The sequence below is a fragment of the Eurytemora carolleeae genome, unplaced genomic scaffold (genome assembly GCF_000591075.1).
Source record: "Eurytemora carolleeae unplaced genomic scaffold, Eaff_2.0 scaffold1182, whole genome shotgun sequence".
NCBI classification, from domain to species: domain Eukaryota; kingdom Metazoa; phylum Arthropoda; class Copepoda; order Calanoida; family Temoridae; genus Eurytemora; species Eurytemora carolleeae.
The window spans coordinates 69,195-93,495 of record NW_019397072.1 but is presented as its reverse complement, the minus strand read 5'-3'; the positions used below and the strand labels follow the sequence as shown (position 1 = coordinate 93,495).

General features: G+C 33.6%; 4 protein-coding genes across 5 annotated transcripts; 3 read left to right on the top strand and 1 right to left on the bottom strand.

Moving 5' to 3' along the window:
• Positions 1–2,835: 2,835 nt before the first annotated feature.
• Positions 2,836–5,638, top strand: LOC111711615 (glutaminase kidney isoform, mitochondrial-like). Its single transcript, XM_023486012.1, is given in 4 exon segments — positions 2,836–2,894; positions 3,116–4,149; positions 4,152–4,632; positions 5,394–5,638. Coding segments are annotated over 3 exon segments (1,722 nt in total). The 5' UTR covers positions 2,836–2,894; positions 3,116–3,137; the 3' UTR covers positions 5,623–5,638.
• Positions 5,639–10,553: 4,915 nt separating this feature from the next.
• On the top strand, positions 10,554–13,069 carry LOC111711614 (glutaminase kidney isoform, mitochondrial). The gene is made up of 2 exons (XM_023486010.1): positions 10,554–12,171; positions 12,495–13,069. Exons 1-2 carry the CDS (start codon positions 10,658–10,660, stop codon positions 12,715–12,717), a joined length of 1,737 nt encoding a protein of 578 aa, XP_023341778.1. The 5' UTR covers positions 10,554–10,657; the 3' UTR covers positions 12,718–13,069.
• A 3,138-nt stretch (positions 13,070–16,207) lies between these two features.
• LOC111711613 (glutaminase kidney isoform, mitochondrial) lies at positions 16,208–18,028 on the bottom strand. Its single transcript, XM_023486009.1, has 2 exons — positions 16,572–18,028; positions 16,208–16,476 (listed from the first exon to the last, which is right to left on the bottom strand). Exons 1-2 carry the CDS (start codon positions 17,933–17,935, stop codon positions 16,254–16,256), a joined length of 1,587 nt encoding a protein of 528 aa, XP_023341777.1. The 5' UTR covers positions 17,936–18,028; the 3' UTR covers positions 16,208–16,253.
• A 3,115-nt stretch (positions 18,029–21,143) lies between these two features.
• LOC111711607 (uncharacterized) lies at positions 21,144–23,001 on the top strand. 2 transcript variants are annotated; one of them, XM_023486005.1, is made up of 3 exons: positions 21,144–21,677; positions 22,521–22,704; positions 22,782–23,001. In XM_023486005.1, the coding sequence occupies exons 1-3, from the start codon at positions 21,650–21,652 to the stop codon at positions 22,792–22,794; spliced, it is 225 nt and encodes a 74-aa protein (XP_023341773.1). In that variant the 5' UTR covers positions 21,144–21,649; the 3' UTR covers positions 22,795–23,001. The 2 variants fall into 2 exon arrangements, with proteins under 2 accessions (XP_023341773.1, XP_023341772.1); XM_023486004.1 differs by having other exon boundaries at positions 21,144–21,761.
• The last annotated feature ends 1,300 nt before the right edge of the window (positions 23,002–24,301 follow it).

Here is a 24,301-nt window from a genome sequence, read left to right as displayed (position 1 = left end):
TCTTACTATACCATAGTTTTCTGGTTTAGTTTAGTAGCTTAGTGGTTTAGTCGTAAAGAAGTTTAGTAAATTAGTCGTTCAGTAGTCTAGTTGTTTAGAAGTTTAGTAGTTTAGTAGTTTAATAGTTTAGTAGTTTAGTAGTTTAGTAGTTGAGTAGTTGAGTAGTTTAGTAGTTTAGTAGTTTAGTAGTTTAGTAGTTTAGTAGTTTAGTAGTTTAGTAGTTTAGTAGTTTAGTAGTCTAGTATTTTAGTAGTTTAGTAGTTTAGTAGTTTAGTAGTTTAGTAGTTTAGTAGTTTAGTTTAGTATACTAAGGAAACCAGGAGAAGATTTCTCGAATATACCAAACCAAACCTAATTAGTGGTTAAGTTTATACAGGCCTTGGTGTCAAAATAAAGACACAGCTTTGATCAAATACACTTTAGCTTAACTCGATGAAGGATACAAATTTGGCTTTTTCAGTTATTTTTTAACCGACCATATATGTCATTTTTTCAACAAATTTCAGTCTGACAAATCTCTTCAGTAGGTGAATATTATTTACGAGATGTGATCAACAAGTTCCGCTAAAAAAATGTTCAGGGGTGCTTCCAGAAGTTTCAGTCCTGTATTTTTTTTTGAAATTTCACTTTGTCTATACCGGATTATTTTAAGATCTTTGTTGTAATGCACGAAGCGTACTGTCAAAAGTAACTAGCTTCGTTCGTCACAACAAAAAAAATTTCCGAATGGTCTCAAACTTGATCCATCAGAGTCTGTTTAAGACCCTTTAAGAGCAATCAAAAGAAAAAAGAGATTGAGTATTGTAGGTGTAAAGGGCTTTTGAGGATGTATCTGGTTTTGATTTACATTTGAGATCAATAATCAATGTAATCCCTTTGGTCCTTAATCAATTTAATCAAGATCTTTGTCATTTCTAAATCTTGCTTTACAACTGTGTTTACAATGTAAAAGCATATATCAGGCCATCTGGCAAACATACTTCTTGAACCCTTGCTTATATGGTTTGAACAATTTTCAATATTTGTTGGGTTTAAGAGTTCTGCTTGGTTTTTGCATTGTCTAATACAATTTTTTTTGGGGGGAAACAAAGCCTCCCTTTCTCTGATCCATATTCTAGATATTCCTATGCTGTGACAACGAAGCTAATCCACCTCCAGGAGAACATTCCTTACATCACAACAACAATCTGATTGACGCCAACCTTACCAAAAATGTATCAAATACAAATATAGTGAACTTTTAAAAAAAAATTTAGACCTGAGACCTCGTAGAAAACTGTAAAATTGTTGGAGTGAACTCTAAAGAAACAGATAAATCGCCTCAAACCTTTATTTTCTCAACACTTTATCTTAGCAACCTGATGGTGCACATCTCTGATATTTCAAACTTTGATAACTTAGTCTTGCAAATTTTAAAATGTCAACGTTCTTCAAAAAAAGACATGAGGATTAAAAAATTAGAATTTTAGGAAAGTAATTAATAGTGCCTTTATAAATATGAGCTCAAATTTGTTTTTATAGTAAATGTACGTAAAATCAAGTCTTTGCCACAAACTCCGATTTTAATTCAAAGGTTTTTACCATCAGATTTCAAGATATGGGGGTTAGAATTTGTGGCAAAGATTTGATTTTACGAACTGTTTTCGCATCTTTAAGTTTTGAAGATTCTGTGCAGAGATAATCTTAAAATTTATAATTAAAGCTGAATATTTTATGTATAGAATAAGAGTGAAGATCAAATAAACTTTTAAACAACTCTAACTTTACTCATTTCAAGTATCAAACATATTTGCAAAATTTTTCCAAGCCTCCTTTCAAGCAATTCCTCCAACTGGCATGCCGTTTGAATTTAGAAAATATACAATAAAACACAAAAAATTAGAGAAAATTAATTTTTGAGATGTAAAACCAAGCCATTTTAGTTTACAACGGGATTTTACAGTAAGAAATGATTGTGCAGTATATTCTTTGATGAAAAGAGTAAAGTACACCTTCATAATAATTTGTTATATGTGCGTAGAGATAATAAAACTAAAAATTTTTTTTTGTATTTAGAGAGTGTAAAACGTGTCAAAACTAAATATTACCAAAACGCTTATTTTAAGAGATCCTCAAGCAATCCCCGGTTTTCAACAGCACCCTTGAAAGCTTTGTCCGATCATGTATAGATTAGATATGCGAATTTTTCATCCTTTAAAATATTTATTTTTGTTTTTAGGTTTTCTATGAAAGTAACTTGCGCATTTCTTGCTTATAAAAGCAATGGGTAAACTTTCGGAAATAAACATGTTTCGAGTCGTAAAAACGATGGTAAATTCCACATTTTTAATCAGATTAATGTTTCAATGGTAGCGTTGTCAACTAGACACTGCCAGCTTTGCAATGAGGGTTACTTGAAATTGCGCTTAAAGTCTCTTTAACACTAAACATGTATCTATATACTTTGCTTGTCTGTTTGTTTGTAGCCAATAATCGTCAAAACGGCTGAACCGATCCGGCCCATATTTTTTGTGAGACCTGACCAGACCCCAGGGAAGGTTTATGAATGATAAAAAAATACGCCTACAACATAAGTCGATTTCCATAAAATGTTTAAAATCCACGAATTTTTTTTTATAAAATCTTCGAAGTTTTTGTTTTTGATTTACCATGTACACAAAGAGAAAATGTTTAAATTGAAATAGTAGATGGCCGCCAAGCGCCCTGAATGCCTAGTACACTAAACCTGTTTATTCTGAATATATCTAGAGTATCCCAATATTTAGGTAAAATCATGCTAAGCTAAACCAACTGTACTTTTAAAGATCTAATCAAACAAGTTCTGGTTTGTATTACACTGAGAGCACAGTTGGTTTCAGATCTTCTTGTTATACATCAGTATACGCTTGCTCCAGGGATCTTCATATCTTTACAAACAATATCATAAGTAGAAATAATTGTTTTATAAGGATATTTAAAATATATTCATTTTTCATATTCAATTTTCCGGCATTCTATTTAGTAATTCTAAGCTTATAAATGCTTGTTTTTTTGCTGAAATAAAATTTAATTTTTATGCATGGGGTTAGGGTGGAATATTTATATTTTTATAGATGTGAAGATCTGTATAATTTAGATCCAATAGAACTTTTGGATTTATGATACTTCGAACAGTAAGAATGAACTTCAGCAATGAATTAAGAAGTGTCAGATTTTTACTTTTTAAGAAGTATTCTAAATGTTGCTGGAGTGATAAAGTCCAATGGTTCCACCCTGGAAGTGTTAAAGCAGAGATACATACTGGGCATGCAATGGTAAACAAGCTAGAAGACTCCGGTGGAAAAGGTATGGCTGAAACCCTGTTTAACCTCTATAAGAACTATGATACAAATATGATCAACATGGGGAAATTAGTATCAGCGATTGAAAAAACAGGGATCAGAAGATCCGACCCCAGACTCTCAAACATGCTGCATAAAATATCAAAATATAAAGCACTGCATGGTGTGTCATTAAATAACCTGAATGTAGATATCAACACATTCTATGATTTAACAAATGAACATCTTGTTCTCGTGAATCAGATTGCAAAGCAAGATGTTGTTATTCCTGACTGGGCATCCTTTAATGAGCAGATCACTGAGATGTTTAATAAATGTAAGACTAATCAAGGAGGAGAGGTCGCTTCTTATATTCCACAGTTGGCTGCTTATGATCCAGACCTTTGGGGGATGTCAATTTGTACAATTGACGGACAGCGCTTCTCATTGGGAGATGTAAACACTAAATTTACAATTCAATCTTGCTCCAAACCATTTACATACGCAATCTGTCTGAGTGAGCTTGGGAATGAAGGGGTACATAAGTATATTGGTCAAGAACCATCAGGTAGAAACTTTAATGATCTGTCCTTGGATCCATCAAACAAACCACATAACCCAATGCTGAATGCTGGAGCAATTATGTCTTCTGCATTGATCTTACAAAATATATTACCCAGGGAAGGAGTGGCAGAGAAATATGAATTTCTTTTGAAATACATGACAAGAATGGCTGGCAATGAAGTCATTGGATTCAATAATTCTGTATTTCTATCTGAACGTGAGAATGCATACAGAAACTTTGCTATGGCTTACTACATGCAGGAGAATAAATGTTTTCCAGAAGGAACAGATTATACTTCCAGTCCTGCAGTTTAGAGGTTACTTCAGAATCCTTATCTGTATTAGGAGCTACTTTAGCTAATGGTGGAATTTGTCCTATTACCGGGGAAAATGTACTTAACCCCTGTGCTGTAAGAGATACTCTTAGTCTTATGTACAGCTGTGGTATGTACAATTACAGTGGACAGTTTGCGTTTAAAGTTGGGCTTCCTGCAAAGTCTGGTGTAAGTGGATGCGTGTTACTTGTAATCCCAAATGTGATGGCTATTTCTCTGTGGTCTCCACCAATCGACAGTATTGGGAACTCAGTTCGGGCATTGCAATTCTGTGAAGAATTAGTTAATGTATACAGTTTCCATAGATTTGAAACTCTCTGTAATCGTGTCTCCAAGAAGACTGATCCAAGAAGACTACCTCATGAGCTAAAAACAATGAACACTCTTTCCTTACTTTTCTCAGCAGTAACTGGAGATCTTGCTTCTTTACACAGGTAAAATAAGGAAACTGACAATTGTTTTTTTTAGATTAAAAGGAGTGACTGGCAATTTATTGTAGTTGAACTGAGAATGCAGAATGAGAATATCTTATTCTTAACAAATTTCTTCGCAGATTTCTTGAAAATTTTCAAATGTCGTCTTTTTAATACAAATTGCAGGATATCTACAGAAAATGTTTGTGAACAATGATACATTACAGAAACTAAATAGGATTAGTTATTTTCGATGATATTTAACTATCTGTTCCTAAACAACAACGAATTTTTGTTACATTTGTCGTGGTCGTCATTGAATAATTTTTAAAAGACTGATTTTCCAAATCATCCCTCAAAAATGAAAAATCGATGAGGATTTTAAAGACTGAATTTGCGTAGTATTAATTTATAATACTACGTTCTCAGTTCAACTATTATACATTGCCGGCCAGTCCCTTTAAAGCACTCAGGATTAACAATGGGCTCGTTTGATTTAAAAAATTTAATTTTAATTGTTTGTGAATGATCCATTTCGTTAGTTTTTTTTTTCAATCGTTCAAACTAAATAATTTTATTCGTTCTAAAATTTATTGTTAATTTTCAATCTATTTCGTTTGTTTTCTCACCATGGACAATCATTCAGTAAAATCGTTTGTTCAATAAAATCATTCGTTCAGTAGAGTACTATTTCAAATTGTTTCCAGTCAAACCAATAGCAGATGAATATTGCCAACTCTTTTGTGTCAATTGTACCATCACATTCAAGATTATTTATTCAGGCACTACCTTCAAGGAGTTGATATGACTATCTGTGACTATGATGGAAGAACTGCATTGCATCTAGCTGCTTCAGAAGGCAGGATGAATGCGATCAAGTTCCTGCTGGAGACATGCAGAGTTCCCCCCAGTCCCCAGGACAGGTGGGGACATACACCTCAGGAGGAGGCCTTCAGATTTGGACATGATGAAGTCGGAGCATTGTTGGAAAGATTTGAAGCTAAAAAATAAAGTTTAATTTTGTGCATTTTTTCATAACTACGAATGTCTCTAGTTCAAAAAGTATGTTTTTGCTAGATTAGATCTACTACATTTTTTAAGGGACTGTAGATGAAATTTAAAATGACTCACCATCTATGGAGTGGCTACATTGATATTAAGGTTGCAGGCTCTCACGTAAAAATCTCTGACAATTTTGACAATCACTTCTTGAAAACTTAGGCTGAATACAAGTGCTTATTTAAAAATGTACATGTCTAAGGCTGAAGAGAGTTAGTGATGAAAATCAAAGGCTAAGACCGGCGTCGCGACACTTAAAAGTCGTCCAAGTATTGAAAATTGATGCTAATTTGTGTTAATATCGTGATGTGCCTTCAGATGGTTAGTTTTGGGGTCGATTTTGCATATATTTTCTTTCGGAAATAAAGTTTGACGTAATGTAAGAAAAGAAAACGTTTTCTAAATTTCTTATTTTAGCATTTTCTTTTTTTTTGCAAAAAAATGATATATGTAAAACGTCCAAAAAAAATTTTACTTCTAAGATTTGAAAGTTTTCTTTTATTATGTCTTTATCCTAAAAACAAAACAAAAAACGAAAAACGATCGATCCAACTCGATCGTTTTTGCAATTGTTTTGGAATTATTTTGGGACGTTTTACATATATCAATTTTTTGCAAAAAAAAGAAAATGCTAAAATAAGAAACCGATTTACATATACCCCATTAAACCTTTGTTAGATCAAGATCCGAGGATTTACAATGATAACCCATTAAACCTTTGTTTGATCAAGGATTTACAATGGTAATCCATTAAACCTTTGTCTGATCAAGGATTTACAATGGTAATCCATTAAACCTTTGTTTGATCAAGGATTTACAATTTAAATCCATTAAACCTTTGTTTGATGAAGGATTTACAATGGTAATCCATTAAACCTTTGTCTGATGAAGGATTTACAATGGTAATCCATTAAACCTTTGTTTGATCAAGGAGATTCACAATGGTAATCCATTAAACCTTTGTCTGATGAAGGATTTACAATGGTAATCCATTAAACCTAACTAACCAGATTGAGCAGCATTTGGCTTCTTCAATTTGAAATCAAATGTGTTTGGTCTATAATTCAATAATCATTTGCTTTACGGATTTGTTTATTTCATACATTTTCATTCAAAATGCATATGCCGACAAAAAAGTAGTTAAGAAATTATGTTTAATGGGTCAAATTGTGATCGAAAGTCACAGCTTTCTGGAACACTGGCAGAACCGTTAAATCCTCGTGAGTTGACAATGGTACCCTTGAAACCTTATAATCTGATCAACAATGTGAAAAATAACGTCGTTTTTCTGACTTTAACAAACAGACAGACAAGCAAAGTATATATGGATTAAAATTTTAAATTCAGCCTATTTCTTTCTTAGTCTTCACTGCACATAAATCCGCAAAATAAATCTCAATTAGAAATTATATATTTTAATATAAATACGAGTGTATCTACTAAACTAAACTAAAGACTACAGTACAAATTCATTTACCATGCAGCTTTAATATATACACTGGACAATTAGGGCGCTTTGCGCCACTATTCCTATTAACAATTTTAGCTTTGAACTCTGAAAGTCGCCATTTGTAATCTATTTCACGTATTTTCTGTTTTAAATGATGCATTTTCAAAAAGAAATCGGCATATTTTCTTGTCAAAATTTTAAACAGCCATAAACCTTTCCTGGAGTCATGATGTTTTACGTGTATTGGATACAAACGGACGGACACCCAGACAAGCAAAGTAAAAATAAAAACTAGGCTTCTAAGGCACTTTGCATTTGGATTTAAAAAATATTTTTATTTTTTAAATATTTTTAAGGCAAATTTTTCCAATTCTTAAGATCAATAAACCTTTCCTGGGATCACGTAAGTTGCCTTACAAAGTTTGGCCAAATCTGCTCAACCTTTTTTGCGTTTCTTGGAAACAAACAAACAAACAAACTGACAGACAGACATGCAAAGTATAAATATACTAGGCTTTCAAAGTTTCAATAAAAAATCGTGCATTTCTTAATAAATCTTCATGGATTTTCAAAATTTTAAAAAAATCGAATGTTGGAGGCTAATTTTTGAAATTCTGGTTTTCCATAAACCTTGCCTGGGGTGATTTGAGGTTCTATACAAAATTTGGGCCCGATCGGTTCAGTCGTTTTGACGTTTATTGTATGCAAACATCCTAACAGACACCCAGACAGACAAGCAAAGTACATATATAGGTAGAGAACATTAGCGAATGTGATGTTAAAAGGCCTTGAACAGAGAGAGAATTTGCGGGGTTCTTATGTTATTCTGCAAATCTGAGATGAGATTTTAAAAGCTTAAACCCGAGTGAAACCCAGAATTGGTCTCAGATAGAACCCACGTCAGGATTGGCTCTGATTCGACCAATTAGAGACTGCTTAGAAAGCTTTCTCTCTGTAGCAGACAGATTACTAGCAGATCAGCTGTGACAAGGAGATGTAAATTTCGAAAATTCGAACTTTACTTAGGGTTAGGGTTAGTAGGGTTTCCAATCGGAATTCCGTTGCGCCCAATTGCGCGGAATTGCACGCAATGGTTGCTTCCGCTTGCGCCATTTCAGTGCGCGCAATTGCGCTATAATTGCGAACAAGGAAGCCATTAAATATTGGGGGAATTGCGTGCAACGGAATTGCTTTTCCATCTAAAATTCAATAATTTTAACTGTGACTTACAAATTTTTGCAGAATCAGAAGATGGAAATATCTCTGTAGATTTTAAAATAATCAAGGCCTGAGTTTAACAATTGATTTAACAGTTTTCAAATTTAAAAGTTTCTTGTGGTTAAGCTACTAATTAACAATTTAATATCATACATTTTTCATTTGTTCACATTTGATGAACATAACAATGGAAACATTTTGGTTGAAATTGTAAGGTTTATGTTTAGTCAAAATTAGATATTTTGCTACAGTGAGAACCAGAAAACTATGGTACAGAAAAACAACATCACAGTGTATTTGATGTCGTTACAAAGCAAAAAAAACGTTAATTAGTAACTTATTAAATGACTTGTTTAATTAAATGGGTTTGCGTGAGTCTAAAATGTCCTCTTTCTATATCAGAATTTTCTGGTAGGTTATCAAGCTGCAAATGAAAATTATAAAGCAAAGCATTTGTGACATAAATGTTAATGAAGATCAGTTTATTGTATGCCACTACCAAAGTTTAAATTGAGTTTTTGTTGCATTTATTGAGTGCCATAAGGTTTAAATTGAATATTATAAAAAAGAAATTGAAACACAAATGCAAGAAAGTTGGACGGTATTGCGCGCTATGGCGCACAATTTTTGTTGCGTTTATTGCACGCAAGTATGACGGAATTGCGCGCAATTAAATTTACTTGCGTGCAAGGGCACGCAATTGCGCGCAAGTAAAAGCATCTTGCGTTGGAAAACCTAGCTTAGATACATTATTTATAAAGTATGTTTATTTCATACCTTTGATCAAATATCACACTAAAAATAATTCCCGAGATTTTAAATGTATAAATATAAAAGTTCTTTCGAAATTTACTATCATCAGCTGCAGAAGACCCGAGCCTAGAAAAGAGAAAAACCCAGGGTGGATGGTTTTTACTAAACTCAAGGCCATCCAAAACCCGGGTCTTTACTTGAGCTTTACTTGGGTCTTAGCAGACGCAAAGCCCGGGTTTTACTCGAGTTTAAGCTTTTAAAATCTCATCTCTGGTGTTTTGTATATTGAATTTGGAGTTAATTGTGGCTTTCCATCCCCTTCCTTTCTGGGAAGACGAAAATAGTTATAAAAATATTCTGGCTGAAAAAAAAACAGAATCTTTCCAATTCACTTTAAATTAAATACTCCAAAACTTTTGAATTTCTTTTTATCTGAAAATCTAAACACAAACATTATCAAAATTTTTTGTGCTTTCGAACCTTCAAAATTGTCATGGATACTTAGAATTTTGTTCTGATTTTGTGGCCAGAATTTGTTGTGAATCTGGGGATTAAGCATTGAACTCCATCTTATGCAGATAAAATAAATTTTTGCAGGATTTAAGGATATCTTTAATTAAGGGATAAAGCATTTATCCTTGAATTTCAAAATGCCCGTATTGAATATCGCGATTAAGTATTCAGGATTAACAATAACCCTCTACTTCCCACATTTAAAACTAACAAAAATACTTGTTGCTGCAATAATATCAATATTTAAACAAGTCATTAAACCAGATCAATAAAAGATGTTATTAAAATATATTCCAATCTTGTATTTTGTACTTTAATACGGGATAGATAGATAAACAGCATGAGTTGCATGAAGTACTTTAAAGTACTGCAAAAAAAACATTAAACTGTTTAATAAAAAAAACTTTGCGGGGGAACTCCACGTGTCCATGTGTATTTTCCTTCTTAACCTTTCTTTTTATGTTACAGTGATTTTACTTTCTTTTATTTTTGAAAAATATTTATTTTTTAGCTTTCAAATTTAAAAAAGCAATATCTTTACTCTGAGATTAAAAAATATTTGAATTAAAAATATAATGAAAGTCAGCATTTTTGGGGCTATGACGTCAGTGAAAAACTTTCACTGAATTTCCATCCCCCCCCCTCCCTCTGTTCAGGCAGAATGTTTTTTATGAAACGGTCAATTTGAATATCCCCAGTCGGACACAGGGAATCGAGACAGAATATTCTTCACAAAAGTAAAATTTACAGAAATGTTTATAATCGAAATAGAGAAAATTTCAAAACAGTTTTTATTTTTTCTGATTTTTAAAGTGTCATTTGTTATATATTTTGTTAATTGTACTTTTAATATAAAAGCCAAAAGTTTAAAATAAATTTATTACTGTTTTTAAAGATGCAATCTTTTACTATTCTGGTTTTATGCATAGCAGTTGATCTTAGACTTTAAGTGACCCAGTATATATAAACATACCTATACAAAGCTGTTTCATTCAAAGTACGAAAGCAGAAGAAAACAGATTTATTCTATCACGTAAAAGTGTAAAAACAAATATGAAGTCAAGAAGAAGAGCACAAGAGGCAGGATCAATGCTTCTAAAATATATTCAACCATCCTCTGTATCTAGAAACAACAAGAACTGGTTTCATTCTGCAGTAAATACTGAACCTAAAGTAGAATTACATACTGGAGCTGCTGTAGTGGATAATTTAAGAAATTCTGACGGGAAAGGTATTGCTGAGACAGTGTTTAACCTCTACAAGAACCAAGAAACTCACATGATGAATATGAGTGAGATATTTACAGTTATTGAAAAATCAGGGATCAGAAGATCTGATCCTAGACTCGCAACTTTCTTGTCTAAACTTTCTATTCTTCATGAACATCTAGGAGAAAAAAACACTACACTTAGCAACTTGCATGTTGATGAAACCACATTTTGTCAACTAACCGAAGATAACCTTGTTTTATTAAATCAGATTGTCAGGAATGATATCATTATTCCTGACTGGAAATCCTTCACTAATCAGATTACTGAGATGTTTAATAGATGCAAAGACAATCAAGAAGGAGAGGTCGCTTCTTATATACCACAGCTGTCACGTTACAACCCAGACCTCTGGGGAATGTCAATCTGTACAATTGACGGTCAGCGCTTCTCATTGGGAGATGTTAATGAGAAATTTACTCTTCAGTCCTGCGTCAAACCATTTACATATGCAATCTGTCTGAGTGAGCTTGGGAATGAAGGTGTGCATAAGTATATTGGTCAGGAACCATCAGGTAGAAACTTTAATGATCTGTCCTTGGATACATCAAACAAACCACATAATCCAATGCTGAATGCTGGAGCCATGATGTCATGTGCATTAATTCTCAAAAAGATATTTCCTTGTCTTGGTTTAGCAGAGAAATATGATTTTCTGTTGAATTATTTGAAAAGAATAGCAGGTGGAGAATTCATTGGGTTCAACAATTCTGTATTTCTATCTGAACGTGAGAATGCATACAGAAACTTTGCTATGGCTTACTACATGCAGGAGAATAAATGTTTTCCAGAAGGAACAGATATCCATGATTGTTTAGACTTATACTTCCAGTCCTGCAGTTTAGAGGTTACTTCAGAATCCTTATCTGTATTAGGAGCTACTTTAGCTAATGGTGGAATTTGTCCTATTACAGGGGAAAATGTTCTAAATGCCTCTTCTGTTAGAGATACTCTTAGTCTTATGTACAGCTGTGGTATGTACAATTACAGCGGACAGTTTGCGTTTAAAGTTGGACTTCCTGCAAAGTCTGGTGTAAGTGGATGCGTGTTACTTGTAATCCCAAACTTGATGGCAGTGGCTCTGTGGTCTCCACCAATCGACAGTATTGGAAATTCAGAACGAGCATTGCAATTCTGTGAAGAGCTGGTTGAAGTTTACAGTTTTCATAGATTTGAAAACCTTAACAACCTAGTCTCTCAGAAAATGGACCCAAGAAGACAAACTCATGAGCTAAAAACTCTCAACACACTTACTCTTCTATTCTCTGCAGTTGCTGGAGACGTTTCTTCCCTACACAGGTATACCTTGGGGTTCCTTCACAGCAAGGAATTTCATGCACAATTTTCTCGATTTGTTACACTTTTCCCAAATACTTGCCTACAACGATCAATTCTTATTAATTTTGAAAAATAAAAACTTTAAAATTTAAGTAAGTTTAGAACAGAATTATGCCCTATTTTGCTTGCAATGAAATTTATAGTTTATTTCATGGATAGCTTATTACTGTAACAGTGAGGCCTTTTAAGTAACCTCGTGCTTCATATCTTAGGGGTGTATTTTTATTATTTTTTTTTTACATCAATCAGTCTTGCATTGGCTTTATGTATAACCTTTTTTTCAGGCACTACCTTCAAGGAGTTGATATGACCATCTGTGACTATGATGGAAGAACTGCATTGCATCTAGCTGCAGCTGAAGGCAGGATGCATGCTGTTAAGTTCCTGCTGGAGACATGCAGAGTTCCCCCCAGTCCCCAGGACAGGTGGGGGCATACACCTCAGGAGGAGGCCTTCAGGTTCGGACATGATGAAGTCGGAAGATTCTTTGATAATTATCTAATCTGAGCTGGAAACTTTATAATGGTGGATATCGAGATCAATGCTTGATCCTCTCTGTTTTCGAGACTAGCCTGATCTTGCACTTGTATCCTGAAAAGTGTACAAAATTCAACCAATAAGAGTGGCGTATCAAAAGCCGGGAAATTTGAAATTTTGCGCGCCATTTAGGATTAATATACAAAAGCGAACTCTCTAATTTTTAAAACCCGGTTTTTGAGTTTTTGTTCTTAATCGGAGATTAAGCATTGGACTCGATATCCACGATCCGAGAGTTTCCTTCTCTAACAATTGATTTGGACAAATTTTCAATAAAACATATATTTTTTAATAAATAAAAAGTTAATGAAATAAATATTATCCTTGTAAATATATTTTTTATTTTATTTTACCATGTGGGGTGGGGTGGTGTCAACAAACAGGGTTTATTTTTTACAGAGTCTGCTAAAAAGATTTTCTATTAAGTAGAATTTTTATTGTGTGTATTTATCAATCGATGCCTAAAGTAAAATGAACAAGAAAAAACATATTAAATGTTAGAAATTTTCACTTGCTTTTAGTGTTACACTTTTTAAAATTTGAAGAATGCACAATGTATAGTTTTTTAACATTCAGTTTTTTTACTTTTTGGCGGCTCCCGAAAAATTTACGAGCTCTCTCATGTTTTAGATTGTATTTTCTAAACATTTACGTTTAATCAATCTTGAGTGTATTCAACGTTGTTATGAAACAAATAGTTTTAGAAGTAGCTTTAAGATAAACTCTATGATTGCCGTGTTCCATGTTTAATAGAATACTTAAAATCATAACCTGAGTCTGACACTCGTCTTACTATTTCACAGTTTTTTGGGTCTCATTTTTGTGGCAAAATGTTGATAAAAAATTCATTAATTCATTACAAATTTTATATTCAAATTAAAAATGTTATTGATTGAGAAATACAATTTAGCTCCTCACATTCCCTGGTTTCGTGAAAACAGTTTTGAATTTAATGGAAATATTGAGGAACTAATCCCTATACTTCTCGTAACCATTATTTTCATGATCATGTTTTATTAATCAAATTTTCAATTAATTAAACCATTAAACCATCATTTATTTAATTGATCCAAATACTTTGATTTATCATTAAAACAAGCTAACTTCATCTATTACCCCCCCCCCCTACCTCCTCCAACCCTTCCCCCTCCACCGTGTAAAGGACCTGTTACACATTTGGCCCATGTGGCCTGTGGTAGCTGTGATATATAGGAAGGAAAAGGACTCATGGAGAAAACAAAATATGGATGGAAAATTATGAACTTTTGAATTTTGCCCACAATGACAATGGCCTATCCTTCTGTACGATGTAATTTTTTTTTCGTTTTATAATTTTTACAATGATTCTTACCTGTAAACATTAATACGGTTATCATGACAAAAACTTTTATTAACATCAGTTGATCGATATCCATTTACACGGGTTATATTCAATGTAAGATATGGAACAAACTGATCACTTGTCTCAGACTGTAATTTTCTAATCCTTATATATTTGCAATCTTTGAAAACAGAATTCTTTGTTTAAAATATCGGATTCTAATTTAATACTTGTAATTGTAAATTAAGTACTTAAGTTGAGAATTATTTATTGATGTGAAAAATCTTGGTTTACATAAATCTATCTAGAAAGCAAAAACCTTTGTTTTTTTTTCTTTATGTAAATAATTTAATGTATTTTGCAACTGATTTAAATAAATAAAGAACAAAATCCATGAAAAAAACAATTACTGCAATCACAAAAAAACTTTTTGACAAAATAACCTTCTCTAAAATAAAAATTTGATCTGAAACCAAAACAACAATGTTTCTTTACTTCTTGGATGCAAAATTAAAACCCGAAACATCATGTACTTCGGAGTCTTTTATTTTAGCATTTGACATTTTTTAGTTTAGGGTGCGATGTGTCTTTTAAAAAAGAATATATCCTAATATCCTATCTATTGTTGATATATCCATGAATTAAAGAACATTACGGATCCTAATATCCTTTCTATTGTTAATATATCCATGAATTGAAGAACAGTACGGATACTAATATCCTTTCTATTGTTAATATATCCATGAATTGATAAACAGTACGGATCCTAATATCCTATCTATTGTTGATATATCCATAAATTGAAGAACAGTACGGATCCTAATATCCTATCAATTGTTAATATATCCATGAATTGAAGAACAGTACGGATCCTAATATCCTATCTATTGTTGATATATTCATGAATTGAAGAACAATACGGATCCTAATATCCTATCTATTGTTGATATATCCATGAATTGAAGAACAGTAAGGATCCTAATATCCTATCTATTGTTGATATATCCATGAATTGAAGAACAGTAAGGATCCTAATACCCTATCTTTTGTTGATATATCCATGAATGGAAGAACAGTAAGGATCCTAATATCCTATCTTTTGTTGATATATCCATGAATGGACAAACTAATCAATTTAGTAAGGAAGCAAGGGCAGGGGGGCACCCTCAACCATTTATCATAGTAATATAAGGGGTTAACCAGGTACATATTTATATACATTAACACTCAGATATAGATATATCAAGACTCAAATATAAATATATAAAGATATAAATATAAATATATCAAGACAGAAATGAAAATATATCTAGACTGAAATATAAATATATCAAGACAGAAATATAAATATATCAAGAGATAAATATAAATATATCAAGACAGAAATATAAATATATCAAGACAGAAATATATATATCTAGAGTGAAATATAAATATAGCAAGACAGAAATATAAATATATCAAGACAGAAATATATATATTAAGATAGAAATATAAATATATCAAGACCGAAATATAAATATATCAAGACAGAAATATATATATATATATCAAGACAGAAATATATATATTAAGACAGAAATATAAATATATCAAGACATAAATATAGAAATATATATATTAAGACAGAAATATAAATATATCAAGACATAAATATATATATCAAGACAGCAATATAAATATATCAAGACAGAAATATAAATATATCAAGACATAAATATAAATACATCAAGTCAAGACATAAATATATATATCAAGACATAAATATATATATCAAGACATAAATATATATATCAAGACATAAATATATATATCAAGACAGAAATATAAATACATCAAGACATGAATATAAATACATCAAGACATAAATATATATATCAAGACATAAATATATATAAATATAAAGAGTGAAATATAAGAATATCACTACAAGCTAGGCAGAAGGGGAAGGTTGTATGCAATATTACTGGAAAGACTTAATGACCTCGTTGCTAAGATCTTAAGCTGGGTTTTATTCTACGCACAAGGATCAGAAAAGCCAAGGAATTGAATCTTTATTACAAACTCAGATTTTCTAATCCCTTTATATCTTTAATTTCACTCCTATTTTGTAAACAATAATTTAGTTTACTTTAACAGTAAAAAAAAAATAATTTATTGACCTTCAGGTGTTTATTTATTACATTTATTTTAAATGATTATCAAAGAATCTTCCGACTTCATCATGTTTGAACCTGAAGGCCTCCTCCTGAGGTGTATGCCCCCACCTGTCCTGGGGACTGGGGGGAACTCTGCATGTCTCCAGCAGGAACTTGACAGCATGCATCCTGCCTTCTGCTGCAGCTAGATGCAATGCAGTTCTTCCATCATAGTCACAGATGGTCATATCAACTCCTTGCAAATGGTGCCTAAATAAAATAAAAAGAAACTTATTAAAAATTTAGACCTAGTGCTTAAGCTTTAATGATGAATAATCAATTTCAAAAAAACTGTTTTGACATACCTATTAAGAGAAGAAACATCTCCAGTAATAGCAGCAAAGAAAAGGGTCAGAGAACCATGAGTTTTTTCTTCATAGGATTGTCTTCTTGGGTCTATCTTCTGTGTGACAAGGTTGTTGAGGTTTTCAAATCTATGGAAACTGTATACATTAACTAATTCTTCACAGAATTGCAATGCTCGAACTGAGTTCCCAATACTGTCGATTGGTGGAGACCACAGAGAAATAGCCATCACATTTGGGATTACAAGTAACACGCATCCACTTACACCAGACTTTGCAGGAAGCCCAACTTTAAACGCAAACTGTCCACTGTAATTGTACATACCACAGCTGTACATAAGACTAAGAGTATCTCTTACAGCACAGGGGTTAAGTACATTTTCCCCGGTAATAGGACAAATTCCACCATTAGCTAAAGTTGCTCCTAATACAGATAAGGATTCTGAAGTAACCTCTAAACTGCAAGACTGGAAGTATAAGTCTAAACAATCATGGATATCTGTTCCTTCTGGAAAACATTTATTCTCCTGCATGTAGTAAGCCATAGCAAAGTTTCTGTATGCATTCTCACGTTCAGATAGAAATACAGAATTATTGAACCCAATGACTTCATTGCCAGCCATTCTTGTCATGTATTTCAAAAGAAATTCATATTTCGCTGCCACTCCTTCCCTGGGTAATATATTTTGTAAGATCAATGCAGAAGACATAATTGCTCCAGCATTCAGCATTGGGTTATGTGGTTTGTTTGATGGATCCAAGGACAGATCATTAAAGTTTCTACCTGATGGTTCTTGACCAATATACTTATGTACACCTTCATTCCCAAGCTCACTCAGACAGATTGCGTATGTAAATGGTTTAGAGCAAGATTGAATTGTAAATTTAGTGTTTACATCTCCCAATGAGAAGCGCTGTCCATCAATTGTACAAATTGACATCCCCCAAAGGTCTGGATCATAAGCAGCCAACTGTGGAATATAAGAAGCGACCTCTCCTCCTTGATTAGTCTTACATTTATTAAACATCTCAGTGACCTGCTCAGTAAAGGATGCCCAGTCAGGAATAACAACATCGTTTCTGATAATTTGATACAGAAGAACTAGATTGTCATCAAGAAGTTTATAGAATGTTTCTTCATCAGCATTCAAGTTGCTGATGAAAGAGTTCAAATCTTCTCCTGCAGGTTGCCCAAAATTTTCTGTTATTTTTCCAAGGAAAGTTGAGAGTCTTGGATCAGATCTTCTGACCCCTGAGTTATCAATCATTGCAAAGATATCCCCCATATTCACCATGTTTGTATCATTGTTCTTGTAGAGGTTAAACAGGGTTTCAGCAATACTTTTTCCATAAGAAATGTCCATTATCTCTTCTTTAATAGTTTGTTTCTCAAGTTATGTGTTGTACTCTATACAGTTTCCATGTTTTTAGAGAAATTGCGGATTTTCTGAATTGAATCGCAGATTTTAACTCCTTCAAATTGCTCTCATAAATTTCGAAGGTCTGAACTTTTGTGCAAAATATCGCTATGTTGTTGATCCTTTAATTTTTTAATTTAATTTTAATTTAAGTTTTTTTCTTTTGTTTGGTTCTGCAAAATGTACATGATAGTAAAGAATAATATTTCTATACATCCATGCATACTACTGTATTCAACTACTGAATAATAATTCAATAATAGTTAACATATACAAAGTATAAACGTCTACAGTATTCAGTATACACACACCAATGATTAATTGATTTATATCGCTTCAACCTTGACCGATGTTTAGAAAAAGAGGGAAGGTTTTCGAACGGAATTTTAAAGGTTTTAGAGATTTTTTCGTTTATAGTTATTTATGATGATTTTTACCGGCTGTAAAATTATTCTGACTAAAATCATCATCCATTCTTACCTTGGCGAATATTTTATACTCATCCTAACTCTGCTTAAAATACCAGGATCTAAAACTTAATCTTCTTAGCACCCCCCCCCCCCCTAATTCGCATATCATGGTCGTAAACATTTACGTAATAAACGTCATTTAACGTCAAGTATAAAGTCTGTCAATACCCTCTCAATCTTGAAGGGACTGTAAGTAATTTCAACAAACCCTTCATGCAGAGATAGCATTGCCAGATTCACTTCGGTACCATTGATAGCTTCGTTTGGTCAGCATGAATTAGATATTAATGTTTACAATTTTGAAAACTTTTTTTTTCATCATTGATTTCTTTACTACGACATTGGATTGCAAAGATATAGGGATCAGAAAATCTGAATTTGTGGCAAAAACTCAATTCCTTTCTACTGTAGGAAATCACAAGTAAATTAATAGAGAATACACACTTTTAAACCTTGAAAAACGACCATATCTTCCGCATTAATGATCAGATAAAGGTTTCAAGGGTATATATCGTTGTGAATCGAGCAATGCCATCTTTGCAAAACGGGTCACTCTTACATTTAAAAATATGCTCGGAAAGGGGGGGGGGGGAAAAAAGCAAAAGAAAGGTTTATTTGTAATTTAAACATATTTACTACAGTGGGACACATGAAACTGAGAAAGATGAAGAGACGACTGTTAGACCAAGGGGTTTCACGATAGAATAAGAATGAAAAACACCGATTTTGCAATGGGAATTGTACACAGACAAAGGAATTGAGTTTTTGCCACAAACTCTTATGTCTAATCCTTATATCTTTTCCATTCAATGCAGTAGACCTTATATATTTCAAACTATAAATTCTGTTAGATCAAATGATGTCTAAGGTTTTCGTCATCAGGTTGAACAGATCTAGGGATTAGAAAATTCGAGTTTGTTGCAAAGATTCAAGTCCTTGGATAAAATTATTTCAACTATATTTTTATAAGGTGAACAATACTAGCATTATAGATTATGAAAAATTGAGTTTTTGCCACAAACTCTGATTTTCTAATCTATATATCTTTGCAACCTGATGTCGCAGATCGTGGATATTTTAAACTGTAAATTCCAATTATCTAAGATTAAAATATGGCAAAGACTCAACTTTTTTACATTAAATGTGGCAACTGGGTACATTTTTAAATACGCTTAATTCATTCCTGTTTTTATTGCATTGTTATCTCGTTATTCTCCCCCTCCCATTCGTTCTTCTGTCCCATTGTACAAAGTCGAATATATAAAATAATAATGGATGTATCCTTGATCTTGGAACCCGATTACAAATGAAAATATCAATTTCCTCAATCATCCTTCAATCATCCCTGACTAGACACAGGATACTCATCCCGTAAATATGCATCCCCCTTCTGATCCAGGGAGGGGGCTGTGCCCCGATAGCTACCCTCCAACCCCTTATATACGCCTCTAAGCTTTAGAATTATTTGTAGAAATTTTAAATCATGATGGGCCGTCAGTGAGGGAAGGGTTTATAAATAAATAAAGGAGGAAGAGTAAGCTGGACGTCTGATGGGTTTCTTGAGGATCAATAGGTAACAAGGAGATCCAGGAGAGCCAGGGAAACCAGGGCAATCAGAGGGATCACCCTCCCCTTAAAGACTCAGTAACCCCCCCCCCCTAACTTCCATGAAAATGTAGCCGTCTTGTCCGTAAGTAAGAGTGCGTGTCTGTTATAATTTTACTACTTGTCATAGATTTTAACTACTCGTCTAGGATTTATTTTCTCAGCTGTATTCATAAAGAGCTGTACATACAAGAGCTGAGATATCATATTCATAAAGATCAGTTTACAGGAGAATATAATTTGGTTATAGGTGTGCACTGTGTACGTATGAATTAAAGATTTAATATCAAAGCCGAGTTTAGATGGATATCAGTGCTGTGTTTGGATGGATATCGTAACTTAAAAGAGAAAGATATTATACTATATACGTATTAGATTATACTCTACGTGCAATTGTATGAAAAGAAATCATGAAATCATAACTGTGTATAGATGGATATTAGAACTGAAGTGAAAAATTTAATACAGGTTTAAGTGGAACCACTAAAATTTGAGCCCTGGCTTAAATTTAAACCGCGGCTCAAACTCTTTAAATTCGGCCTTTGATTAACTTCATAAGTGCTTAAAAACTTACTAGTAAAGATAGATGCTAAAAGCACTTCAGTATTGCTGTAATGTCGTCGTCCTATTCTACAGTTTTCTGGTAATTACTGTATAGTATTTTGATGTGAGAGGAACTAAATAAACAGGATTTCCTTTTCCTCATCATTTTCTGCGTTGTTGCTTTAACTTGGATATATTCAACTATTCTAGACATTTTATTATAAAAAGTAATACTATACTGCTAGGTTAAAGTTCAGCATCAAAATGACCAGGAAGACACGACAATTTAAATTAATGTTCAAGTTTTTAATTAATTATAGTTTCTGTTAATCTATAAAACAACACTGAGAAGAATAAAAAAAGTTTTGAATTTCTAATCCCCATTAAAGAGAACTATTTGACCACAAACATATTGAATTTTCTTCATAAATTTAATCAAAATTAAAAAAAGAGGTCTATCTATCTATCTATCTATCTATCTATCTATCTATCTTCTATCTATCTATCTATCTATCTATCTATCTATCTATTACAGGCAAGTATCATTTTTGAATAATTTTATGTAACATATCAAGCGTTTGTTTTGTATATTCTGATGTTTTCACATGAATAAACTCGAGAATTGAGACCAACATAGAGGTTGGGTAAGAAGGGGACTGGGGAGCCATCCCGCCTGGAAAATTGGAGATTTGGGGACCTTCCATTGGCCTTTGCATCGAAACTGGGGGTGGGGATGGGGACATTCCACGCACTGAACAAATTTGGGCCAAAAATAGAAGGAAAGGGCGGAGGGCATTTTCTGGACTGGGCTCTGGCTCCTTTAATTCAGTTTAAAAAATAGATTATTTTCAATCCAATTTTATGCATAATTTCACTAGGGGGCTGAGACTGTTAAAAATATAGAGAAAGAGAATTTCATCGCTTCTTGAACTATATAAAAGAACGCGGAAAATCTCAGAACCTGGACAAGATTGAACTGGATAAATTATCGCAGTACCTGGGAAGCTACATTCTTGAGAGAACTAAGGAGGATGGAGGAATAATGGATACTACAACATTGCATGCCATTGGTAAGACCAATGGGAACCAGGGCAACCAAGGAAACCAGGGCAATCAGAGGGACCAGGGAAACCAGGGGAACCAGAGGAACCATGGTAACCAGGGGAACCAGGGGAACAGGGAGAACCAGGGGAACTAGAGGAACCATGGGAACCAGGGGAACCAGGGGAACCAGGGGAACAGGGAGAACCAGGGGAACCAGGAGAACCAGGGGAACCAGGAGAACCAGGGGAACCAGGAGAACCAGGGAAACCAGGGCAATCAGTAGGATCAGGGGAACCAGGGTAACCTGAGGAACCACAGGTAACAAGGAGAACCAGGAGAACCAGGGAAACCAGGGCAGCCAGGGGGACCAAAGGAACCAGGGGAATCAGAGGAATCAAGGGAACCAGGGGAACAGGGGGAACCAAGAACTAGAGGGACCAGGGAACCAGGGAAACCAGAGGAACCATGGGAACCAGGGGAACCAGGGGAACTAGGGGAACCAGGGCAACCATGGCAACCAAGGAAACCAGGGGAACCATAGAGACCATGGGAACCAGGGGAGTCAGGGGTACCAGAGGAACCAAGAGAACAAGGGGAACCAGAGGAACCCGTGGAACCATAGGAACTAGAGGAACCCGTGGAACCAGGGGAACTAGGAGAACCAGGGGAACCAGGAACTAGAGGAACCAGGGGAATCAGGGGAATCAAAGGAACCAGGGAAACCAGATGAACCAGTGGAACCAGGGGAACCTGGGGAACCAGGAGACCCAGGGGACCCAGTGGACCAGAGGAACCAGGGGAACACAGGAGTTCATAGTAATCCTTTTTCAAAAAACTAAACTAAATGATTTATTTCGTCCCATTTTTAGGCTCGAGATTAAGTGTCGCTGTGTCGGATATTCTCGGGTTTGACATGAATAAGCATCCTGACTTTAAGTTCTTTCAAGTTGCTTTACAGACTAAACTAAAACTTTCCAAGCAAGCTTTTGGTAATGGATTGAACGCTCAGCAATCAGATGTCCCTGAAGTAGAAGAGATTTCTTACTTTTATAGGTAAATATTTGTCAAATGTTAAAATACGTATCTTTTGCACATCCATGAGATGCATATATTCATAAAGTGTTTACTAGGAGCCCTTGTTGAAGCCTTTACTGGTTCTCTGGCAATACATCCTGAAAACTACGGAAAATCCCTGACAAAGGATCTACCTCTAATCTAGTTAAACTGTCATGCCACGATGGGATCCTTGTGCGCATCTAACCAACATAAACCATCTAGCTTTGTGTATAGAAATTTATGTTTTTTGATAGAATGATTATATGAATAAACTTTTAAGCTTCATAAAATTTTCGAAATCTTGTCAGTTTAAAAATTGTTGAATTTTAGACCAAAACTGTATTGAATTGTAATAAGAGAAATCGTCCTTGTTAGTCCAGGGTGATATTTTAGCTAACACCCAGACATTTGAAAAAAACCATGCAATTAAAGAAAGTGAAATAATTTTAAATTGTACGTTAGATAAAAATCTTCATAAAACTGGAATTAGTTTCGAATTTGTTACCAGATAAATTTGAACATAAAATCATTTTTAAAGCAGCTAGGAGGACACAAAGTCTGTCTGTTTGTATCCAATAAAAGTCAAAACGGCTGAACCTATCAGGGGCCCGAATTGTGTGCTCACTGTGATTTAAAAGTCTCAAGCTTTCAAACAAAAATCGACGAAAATTATGCCAATTACTTCTTTAAAACCAAAACTAACAACAAGTGGTTTATAGTGCAAAAATGTACATGAAAATTACTACAGAAAAGTAAAGGAGAATTAGATATTAAAATCAAAGCCCAAGGCGCTGCAACAATTTAAAGTCGACCCTTTCTTAAAAATTGATGAGCCAAATAATAAGCAGGCTTAATCTAAGTGTGTATGTGACCTCACACAATCACAATCCACAAATCCACTAACTTTTGAAATGCTATTCCTATGTTGTTATAATATTTATCCGATCAAGATAAATAGATACATCCAACCAGATAGATAGATCTAACTTTGACTCCCGATCTTATATCTGTATATGTATCTATATATAAATAATATATCTATCTATGTATCTATCTATATAACGTGCCTACGGCACGTTATATAGATAGATACATAGATAGATATATTATATAGATAGATAGATAGACAGATAGATAGATAGATAGATAGATAGATAGATAGATAGATAGATAGATAGATAGATAGATAGATAGATAGATAGATAGATAGATAGATAGATGCATACATCAACTAGTTTGAATAAAGAATATGCAAGTTGTGTGCAAATTTGCAAAGAGGGGCATGGGCAGGAAAAAACTTTATGAGAAAAAGAAGAAAATTAAATGTTTATTTCTATTTTTTTTCCACAATTGCAAACTCATGATTTTTATAAATATCTATTTGTTTACTACCCCCCCTGCCTGCCCCCCACCCCCCCTGTTTACTGCCTGGGCCCTTGTGCTATTGCAAACATTCAAATACAAAAACTCAAAACAAATTCTTCTTAAATTTAGTTGTATCTGAATCCAAACTGCTCAAATATCCTTCTAATCAAATAAAATCTGTGCATATTCGAACTGTAAAATGAAGTAGAAGCTACAAAGCAATAAGCAC